The sequence below is a fragment of the Salarias fasciatus genome, chromosome 18 (assembly GCF_902148845.1).
Source record: "Salarias fasciatus chromosome 18, fSalaFa1.1, whole genome shotgun sequence".
Taxonomy (NCBI): domain Eukaryota; kingdom Metazoa; phylum Chordata; class Actinopteri; order Blenniiformes; family Blenniidae; genus Salarias; species Salarias fasciatus.
Window position 1 is genome coordinate 19,318,356 of NC_043762.1, and position 10,130 is coordinate 19,328,485.

Sequence of the window (10,130 nt, forward strand, 5' to 3'; positions counted from 1 at the left end):
TGTGTGAATTTTTTGTATATTGTCTGTTTTAGTCATTCTTTGAGTATTCTTTGACATATTCCAGTCTGACTTATTAACTTATGTGCCCCTGATCAAAATGAAAGATAAGTTCTTCTTCTTCTTCTTCTTCTTCTTCTTCTCATTATTATTTTTATTGTTATTATTATTATTATTATTATTATTATTATTATTATTATTATTATTATTATTATTATTATTATTATTATTATCATTACAAACATGCCCACAGCGCACTATCGGAAAGACATTTGTCCTCCCGCGGCCGCCGTAGCTGTGTCTGACGACAGAGTTGGTTGGTGAGGGAAACATGGCTGCTAAAGGAGGAAAACAGAGCCGTTCAGGCTCCGGCTTTTCGAGTAGAAAAGGCACAGGCGACCAAGAGGAAGAGGAGCAGCCGCTGCAGGCCGTTTTAGTCGCTGACAGCTTCAACCGGAGGTATTTCCCGGTGACCAAAGACCAGCCAAGGGTGAGCAGCGTGCTAAGCTAACAGTGGCTAACAATGTGTGCACACTGTAACCAGTGACAGACTCTCTCACTCTGTGATGCAAGTTTTTTTTGTCTTTCTTTCTTTTGTAACTGATAGATGTCTTAGTTATTGGCGGTGTTGTTGTGTTCGCGCTGTGGCTGTGTTAATGTCACCGGATGTCCAGTCATTCTTATGGAAGCTGATGCCACTTGTCCCATCTCGCTCTCTGACAGGCTTTGCTGCCTCTGGGAAATGTTGCCATGATTGACTACACTCTGGAGTTCCTCACGTCCACCGGCGTGCAGGAAACCTTCATCTTCTGCTGCTGGATGGCCAGTAAAATCAAGGCACATTTACTGTGAGCTTCTCTTGTGACCATGTGCTTCTTCTTCTAGAAAGGATTAAAATCTGACTGGGTGTCATTTGCACCTGACAGGAAATCAAAGTGGTGTCGGCCCACCTCTCCAAACACAGTCCACATCATCACCTCTGACCTGTACCGCTCCCTCGGGGATGTGCTCAGGGATGTGGATGCAAAGTCACTGGTGCGCTCTGACTTTGTCCTGGTTTACGGAGATGTGGTTTCCAATATTGATGTCAGCCAGGCACTACAGGAGCACAGGTAAGAGATGCTTGATGGACAGACTGGTGCACATTTTAGTTACAGATTAAGCAAAATACAGAAATTTTGGATTCTCACAGTGAAAAGACTAAATGTTAGTTTTGCCTCTCTCTGCTAGTATCTCCCCAAATTATTTATCCCTGACCCTGTTGACCCATAGTATGGAAAACTGTTTTTATTTCTGTATGAATTATTGAGTTATTTCTTTGTTTTCAATGTATTCATCATCATCATTTCATGTAAGTGTTTCTCAAAGCCGCCTCTTGTGCACCTCAGGCATCGCCGGAAGACGGATAAGAACATCTCAGTGATGACTATGATCTTTAAGGAGTCATCGCCGGGTCACAGGTCTCGCTGTGAAGAGGACGACGTCATTGTGGCCATGGACAGCAAGAGTCAGCAGATTTTACACTACCAGAAGACGCAGGGCATGAAAAAGCTCCAGTTTCCCATGGTAACTGCATCTCGCTCTGTTCTATTACAGTTTGAACGCATGCAGTGTTTGACTGACTGCTGCTCTCCGTTTGTCTCAGAACATTTTCCACAGTGGAAGCGATGAGTTTGAAATCAGACACGACCTTCTCGATTGTCACATCAGTATCTGTTCCCCACAGGTTGGTTTCAGTTCAGAAAAAATAAGCTCGTCATCTCCTCATTGTTGAATGCAGTGACATTCATTTTTAAGGTCTCTTTCAGGTTGCCGAGCTCTTTACTGACAATTTTGATTATCAAACGAGGAACGACTTTGTCAGAGGGATTCTCGTCAATGAAGAGGTACAATGCAGCGAGTTTTCTGTGTTGCAGATAATATTTTGTAGTGTTCAGGCTGTAATGTGTTGTCTTTGTTTAGATCCTGGGCAATCAGATCCACATGCACGTCACCAAAGACGGCTACGGCGCCCGGGTGTCGAACCTGCTCATGTACGACTCGGTGTCGTCGGACTTCGTGCGCCGGTGGGTGTACCCCCTCACCCCCGAGGCCAACTTCACAGACCAGGAGGGCCGCAGCTGCACGTACTCGCGCCACAACGTCTACCGGGGGTCCGGGGTGAGCCTGGGCCACGGCAGCCAGATGGAGGAGAACGTCCTCATCGGCTGCGACACCAGCATCGGCGCCAACTGCTCCATCTCCAACAGCGTCATCGGGAACAACTGCACCATCGGTCAGTTCCGCCGCCCAGCGCTGGGAAGATGTTGAAGTGGTAGATCGTGGACAGGTGGAGTAAATATTTCCCCGTTTCATTTCCACAGGCGACAATGTAATCCTGGACCACGCCTACATCTGGAGCAACGTTCACATCGCCAGTAACGTGGTGATCAGCCAGTCTGTGGTCTGCGACAAGGTTGAGGTCAAAGAGGGAGTCACCCTCAAAAAACAGTGTGTCCTGGCGTACAATGTGAGCTATGAATATTTACCTTTCTTCTGTTCAGGTTGAGAGCTGTGCAAAAGAAAGATTTTTCTCTTTAAAATGAAGATTAAAGCTATAATAATGTAGGTCAATATGAAAAACAAAAGTAAGCATTTGTTCATGTTGGAGGTCAACGTCCGTCTGGAGGAGAAAAGACTCAAAATACAGACATCTGATTCCATTCTTTAGTTTGATGTGTTTTAAACAGTAAAAATAAGTGTGTTTGGATTTCAGTATTGTGCTCAGTGTGAGTTTCGATATGTTCGTTCATACATTTCTGCTTGGATAATTTGTATATTTAGTGCTCTCTCTCTAACAGCATCTGATATCATGTTCCTTTGTGAACTGTTTGCCAGGTGGTGATTGGACCAAACGTCTCCCTCCCAGAAGGCACGGTGGTGTCCATGCACCACCCGGAGGAGGAGGAGGATGAGGACGATGACGAGTTCCTCAGTGACGACGCACAAGTCGGTCAAAGCAAAGACAAAACCAAACAGAAAGGTGTGTGTTCGCTCTGTTTTTCAACACCTCCTGTGAGCAAACTGCTGCCCCGGTTGAGGTCGTGGCTCACGCTGTTTTTTCCTCCGTCCTCCAGTTTTCAACCCGGCAGAAGTGGGAGCGGATGGAAAAGGCTACATCTGGAAGGCCAGCAGTCTGGACGACACAGAAGACGAAGAGCTGTCGCAGTGTCTCTGGGGTGGGCCGGCAGACGGACCGCTTTTTTCAGGGCCACCGCTGAAGGCTGTAAAATTCACGCAGCCTGGTTTTCCTCTCCAGGTTTGGTTTTGAATCCGGATCCAGAGAGCGACAGCGAGGACAGTGAGCCCGACGGTCCTGACGACCTGGTCATTCCCTCCCCTGAGATGGACGACGTTAAAGGTGAGCCAGGATGGCGAAAGCTCAGTGCCTCCTGGTGGACAAACCCACTGAACGGGACAATGAACTAACTGACTCCCCGGTCGCTGTGGTGTAGTCTTCCAGATGGAGGTGCTCGGGACTCTGCAGAGAGGTTTGGAGGAGAACATCAGCTGCGATAATCTGGTGCTCGAGATCAATTCTCTAAAGTAAGAACTGCCTTTACCACTATTATACTGCTTCTTCTTTTTCTGTTTGTAATTGTGGTTTATTGTGACGCTTCTTGTTTTGCAGGTACGCCTACAACATCACCCTGAAGGAGGTGATGCAGATTTTAACCAGAGTGATCCTGGAGTACCCGTTCCAGCAGCAGGGCGCGAATCTCACACCTTCACAATATGTTACTCTGGTCCTACCGGTACGCAGGAAAAGCTTTTAATAACTTTTTTAAACCCATTTTCGTCTATGTAAACATAATGGAGGGGAAGAGCAGCGAACAAGTATCATATATGACGTGTTTTACCGTGCAGCTGTTGAAGAAATGGGCACCAGTGTTTAAGAACTACGTGAAAAGAGCACAGGACCATATGGACTGCCTGTCGGCCTTCGAGGAGCACTTCCTGGAGCACGAGAGCCACTGGGCCGCCATGGTCAAGGTCGGAATCATGACACGGTTAATAAACAAAAGAACTGCCATTGTCTGGAGCCACTCTGACATCGCATTGATCTGGAGCGGCTGTGAGGAGTTCAGCGTCTCTCTGCTGTTGGTGTTTGATCTGTTCTGTGTTTCTGACTCAGGTCCTCATGAACATGTACCAGCTGGAGATCCTGGAGGAGGAGATCATACTGCGCTGGTTTTCTCAGGGAGCGACCACTGACCAGAGCAGGAAGCTCCGCAAGAACCAGGGGGTGAATATCATCAATACATCTACTGATGATGCAGAATTCATGACACTCCTGCTAATAATCTCTGTTTATTTGTCCGACAGCTTCAGAAGTTCATCCAGTGGTTGGAAGAAGCCGAGGAGTCGTCAGAGGAAGACGGAGAGTAAAAAAGGAGCCCTCACTAAGCTAAAAGTCAACTCTGTCGAGCTTTCAGACTTGACAGAGGCACTTTCAGTGACTAAAGGAACTTTCTGTGTCCACTCACCATCTGAATCCATCCTGACAAAACACTCTTCTCCTGCTGTGTACAGGCTCTGTGTGATGAGTGTCAAAACTCAAATGTTGATAAAAGGAATCACAGTCTCCTTCTCAGTTGTTTTTTTTTCTAAAATAACATTTTCGACACTCAAAATTATATAAAACTTTATTTAAAAAAAGGAAAGAACGGCACACACACATGGAAAAGGTGAAAACATTTGAAGATTAACTCTCCAAAAAAACATCCTTCTGGTCACAAATTCAGCAACCATGGATCAATTCCCCTCTTATTCACCACTTCAGTCACATCAGGGTTGAGGAGTCGGAGCCAATTCCAGTGGAACATGAGCAAAGGCAGGGAAAACATTCAGCTCAAGTCTTTAGAGTGAGGGCTTGCAGCCATTCACTCGAATCACATTTAATTTACTGAGATAAAATTACAGTGATTATACTAAGCTTAGCAGTTACTCATCTGACAAAAAAACACCAGTGAAAGACAAAAACCCTGCAGAATTGTACAAATTTGTAGTCTTCTCTCCAGATAGTCTTGGTCAGCAGGCCAGAAGCACACACGCTGGTTGAATTTAACAACTTTTGCAACATTTTAGTCACAGGGCTGATACTTTCAAACTTCAGTTGGAAAATGTAGCATAACAAGTGAGTATTTTTGGCAGTTTGAAGGAAAAACAGCTTTCCTTCACTGTGATATTTGTTAAAATGTATTCGTTTTTTTTATTTTGTTTTTAACAGTTTGTGACTCAAATCCATTGTTACTCGGTTAATTTGTTTTTTCAGTTCATCTTAGTTTATTGTAATGATTGAAAATGTCAGATTATTACCAGTGAATTTATTTTACAGATCCAATTCATACTAAAAGACCAGAAAGAGATTGAAGCTGATTAAATGTTCCACAACATCAAGATCCCAGAAACCACGAACAAAGCTTATCGAGAAATAACTTTCACTGTAAAAGAAACCCAACATGGTCCCTTCAAAAACCAGCATATTAGACTCTCAAACTTGTTAACACTCATTAATAACCATGGCTGATAAATCTGCAGGTAAGAGCTTATTCTTTCAGTAGTGTTCAAATTGGAATGGGAGTCATTGAAACATTTTTTCCTTGGTCTCTGGAACTTCCAATAAACAGATTAAACTAAGGGCAAAAATCAGATCAAACAGTAACATATGAAGTGCTGTTTTCCTTAACGGAAAAAGCAAAGCGAAGTACCACAATTCCCCGAATAAGGAAGAAAATGTGATAGTTCAGCTCTTATTTCGATGATGACAAATTATTTCTCCCTTTAAGGTTTTGGCTCTTCAGCTGAGATACAAACTGCCGGATCTCCCTTTTGTTATCTGTCTTTCCGTTTAGACAGGTTGTGCACGAAACCGGCTAACAGACACGTCCCTGTGATCGACGCGAGAGCGGTCAGTTTTTTCCACATGCTGGCCGAGTCCTCGTGTCTCTGGATGAAGCTCCTGTGGCACGTGGGAACCAGGACGAACTGGCGGCCGTCCTGCGGGGCCTGCAGCCTCGCCACCTGGCCTCCCTCCAGCACCACCTCTCCGAATCCCGTCACGGTGCTCCCCACACAGAGCAGCTCCTCGCTCTCCCGCTTCGCCACGGGCTTCTCGCCATTCAGGCCTTGCACCACCACGTCGACCAGGCCTTCCTCGGCACGCCGCACTTTGAAGTGAACCCGCTCCAAGAAGGAGCCGCCGGCCTCCAGAGGGCCGTGCACCTTCACGTAAACGTCGGGGATGTAGGCCGAAGGGCTGACCAGGCTGAAGGGCACGGCGTTGTTCGTCTCTTTTCTGTTGATTGTCCGGGAATTCCTACATTTGAAAATAAAACCAAATTATCAGACAAGTCAATTCAAGGGAAAAAAAAGAAATTTTACAATAATGATCTGGCAAACGGGGTTAGGCTTCATAAAAGATGTGTGATTGGAGCTGCAATGGTTGAGACTTTGGTCCTCAAAAGAAAAGGCTTGAGTTGAGTTATTGCTTTGCAGGAGGAGTTCACAGGCGATTAAAAAGATTCCATTGTACTGGACCCATTTTGAATCCTTACTTTTAGACAAAAAAATATTTGTTTATGATGATATTAAGCCGATTAAAAGAAAGAAAAAGTATGTTTGTGTGTGGGTGCACCATGTCCCGGTGATGGAGTTCCAGTACTTCCAGTCCTCCTCTACTGCTATCTTCTGAATTACAGCAGACCGTCTGGGGACAAACTGGCTGGCCAAAGGCTCCCCGTCTGCCTGCACCATTCCTTCAAGCACAAGGACACAATTTCATTTTCAGTAGTATATAAATGATTGAAAGTTATGGAATTAAACAGCTGAATGAATTGAAAGTTTAAAACACGTCAAGAAAAACCTTCCAACTGGTATCTTTTGACATTTGGGGAAATAAAATATACAACTGAATGAAACAAATGTGTGTCCAACACATTTTCCATTTGGTTTGTGATGTAGTGGAGCTTTATAGTTGGTTCAATAAATGTTATAGTTCAAAAGGAATAAATGCAAATTCAGAAAGTTGGAATGAAGTGTGAAATGTAATAAAAAAAAAAATTGCAAAATGATTTATAATTCTCATGATGCCACATTTCCATCATGGTAATATGGTAGCGTGAGATACTGAAAGTGAGAGATGAAACCGATTATAGAAGCTCCCAGAACATGTTTACACCTTAAGATTTTAGTAAACAATAATTAGGATACAAAGACTGATGAAAACTTTAAAAGGGCGAGAGCAGACAAAGGAAAAGGGCCTCCCAGGAGCAACATGGGGCCACCTTGAAGACAATTTTATGGCAACGATAGTGGCAGCTACTGGTTTCACAAGATATTAAGAGTGTCAAATGTAACTTAAACATCTCATGAGATCAGGTAAGGACTTATGGAAGAGTAATTGAGTAATGTACACCTGTAATCTGGGACTATGGTATTAGGATTATTTTAAATATACGTATAGTTTACCTTCGACAGCCACATACTGCAGCCGCCTGTATGGAGTAGCTTGCAGGACTCTGAGCAAATTCTGATCCGGTCTAAAGAGTGGTATTTCCTGAAAGAGAAAACAGAGAAGAACAGTCTGTGTTACAAAAAACATCTAGACATTTCTCCTGCTCTGACCATTCCCAGCAGGGCTGCGTGCCTTCAGCTTCTGCAACTCTTTCTGCTTTTCTTGATACAAATGATAGAAGAGGCCGGACAAGGCGAAGCTGGAGCCGACACCAATCAGAACCAGGTTAACGGGAAGGTCACTCATGTTTGTGTCTGTGGAGAAAAACACAACCAGGTGTCACACAGTAAACGCACACCTGCTGCCGGCGGAGGACTGCGCCCCGTGGCTCCAAAATGGACTTAAATAAAGAACAAAGCTTACCTGTTAAAACTGAAAGGTGCGGTTACACAGCCACAGACTCCGCAAAACCGAAAACAAAAGCTTAAATACTCCAAATGTTATTTCCGTGTTTTAAAATACGTCACATATCGTCAACCAATCAGAAGCAAGCAGCGCTTTGCGTGTGCGTCCTGTGACCACCAGGGGGCAGCATTGCAAATTTACAGAATGTCCTGTCTTATGAAACGTTTGAGAAGTCACGATTAAAAAAGAGACGTGCAGACTGATATATCTGTGATAAAAACATACTTAAACATACTGACAGAAAAGTTGCTTAAAATGAACTCAAGTGCAAAACTATAAATCACATGTTGTATCGGTCTCTCTGGCTGACAAGAATGATATCCTGCATGCTTGACTCTTAATTTATTCAAATGGAGGATTCAAAAGCAACATATTTTACTGTCTAGCATTAACTGAAAAGGTTCTGCTTGAAATAAACAGAATTTAAGCAAACAAAACAACAACAACAAAACTGATGGCTGACAGATACAGATGTGCTTTGCGGAGATGTTTACTTGACTCTTCTTTTTGTTTTCATGAAGAGAAGAGAAGATGTCGTACCACTTGGACATTGTCTTCACTTTGAGCTTGTTCTGTTCCTTCACTTCACCTAACTCTCATCCTGATGTCGGCATTAATTCATTCATCTAAAACGTATTAGTTTTTGACTGTCTCATGAAAGCAAAAATAGCCAGTATTTCACAGTTGGTGACGTCGGTGTGCTTATTGTTGGAATTCCTCTCAATCAGAGGTGTGCAGCCGTGCTGCAGTTCAGGCCTGTGAGGAACAATCCTCCTGGTGAGCACAGATATCAGACAAAGCCACCTGACTGGAAAACAGCTGTGCAGTTTCTTCACCGCTGTGGGAGTGCAGTGGCTTCACGAGCCTGGGGTTTTCACTGCAGCACACATTACCCCACTGGCGCAGAAAAACATCCGCAAGAAATCCATCTTCCCTTCTGCAATAACTATTCTGAAGAGCACAAAAACAGGCTGCACTGTTCTTATCTGCTGTTGTGAGTGAATATGATTGTGTGTTTTTAATGTGTGATGAAGATGTGTTGAAGACAAATTTATATTTGCAGTGAAGAACAGACAATAAAGTGTCTATCTATCTATCTATCAGTCAGACATCCGCAATGTTAAATCCACGTTCTGCCAAAACCGGATCTCCAGATAACAGTTTATTGAGGATGGCACACTGCTGCTCGGTCAGGTGCTTGTCTTACACACCCTTTAGAGATGAAAGAGACTGACTGCTGTGGGGCGATGCCTATCAGGTATTTCACTGTGTCTCTGCTTGCAGTGGACGTAGGTCTGTGCATGTGAGTGCCACTCTCAAAGCAATAACTGCAGCCTGACGACCAAATGCCTCTGCAAACTGATGTGACACTAAGAGTTATAATATCTAGCAGGCTGGTGTGCCAAAGGTGTAAGATGGAAATGCAGTACTCACATTATCTCCCTAAACATTCAGACTCATCTGCAAAAGACATGCAAGGTGCATTTCAGCATCGATACAGTTACAACAGAAACACTGCTCATTCTCTGCAATATAGTTCTGTTTCAGAAATTCCTACTGACTCGGGAGCTTCAATTTGTTTCTCACATTGTTTAAAGTAAAACACAGTTCAAAAATTCTCACTGGGAGACATTTGGAAAATTCAATAAATCCATTATACACAATTGCAAACACTTGATTACCCCGTCATGGCGCTAAAGATAAGCTTTCTTGTCTTATTCTGTTATTTTCATTTTGACGATATGAATGAGGAACATCAGATGATACTGAGTTGAGTTCTTTTTCTTCAGAGCTTGATTTTTCCTGTTTACAGCCTCTTTTTAAAACTTCACGTGTCATGAAATAATAAGGGTGCAGGTTAAACAGAAGCTCGGATCAGTTGGGTCACCCGTGTTAATGTTGCACAGAATGACACATCGACGCTTCTTCAGCATTAACACGCAGTTTATTCATCTTTACTGAACACACACACGGTCTCTGCACACTTTCACCAGTGATTCTCTCATCAGGGACCTCATCGGTGGAGAAATGTGGTCAAATGCCAGAAACTTGGCGGCAAACAAAAGGTGGCTGTCAAGGTGCTGAAGGAGGATGAAGCAGAGAACTTCATGAGCGAGGCAGATGTTTGGACCTCTGAAGACATTTCCATACTCAGATTTATTCTCCCACAGCA

General features: G+C 43.8%; 2 protein-coding genes across 2 annotated transcripts; one reads left to right on the forward strand and one right to left on the reverse strand.

Moving 5' to 3' along the window:
* Window positions 1-300: 300 nt before the first annotated feature.
* eif2b5 (eukaryotic translation initiation factor 2B, subunit 5 epsilon) lies at window positions 301-4,617 on the forward strand. Its single transcript, XM_030115764.1, has 16 exons — window positions 301-487; window positions 721-845; window positions 924-1,109; window positions 1,386-1,563; window positions 1,643-1,723; window positions 1,806-1,883; window positions 1,960-2,272; window positions 2,361-2,506; window positions 2,875-3,019; window positions 3,114-3,215; window positions 3,296-3,397; window positions 3,492-3,582; window positions 3,668-3,791; window positions 3,904-4,029; window positions 4,172-4,282; window positions 4,363-4,617. Exons 1-16 carry the CDS (start codon window positions 329-331, stop codon window positions 4,423-4,425), a joined length of 2,130 nt encoding a protein of 709 aa, XP_029971624.1. The 5' UTR covers window positions 301-328; the 3' UTR covers window positions 4,426-4,617.
* A 561-nt stretch (window positions 4,618-5,178) lies between these two features.
* Window positions 5,179-8,040, reverse strand: mul3 (mitochondrial E3 ubiquitin protein ligase 3). Its single transcript, XM_030114990.1, has 5 exons — window positions 7,916-8,040; window positions 7,685-7,806; window positions 7,507-7,594; window positions 6,674-6,794; window positions 5,179-6,355 (listed from the first exon to the last, which is right to left on the reverse strand). Exons 2-5 carry the CDS (start codon window positions 7,796-7,798, stop codon window positions 5,872-5,874), a joined length of 807 nt encoding a protein of 268 aa, XP_029970850.1. The 5' UTR covers window positions 7,799-7,806; window positions 7,916-8,040; the 3' UTR covers window positions 5,179-5,871.
* Window positions 8,041-10,130: the final 2,090 nt, after the last annotated feature.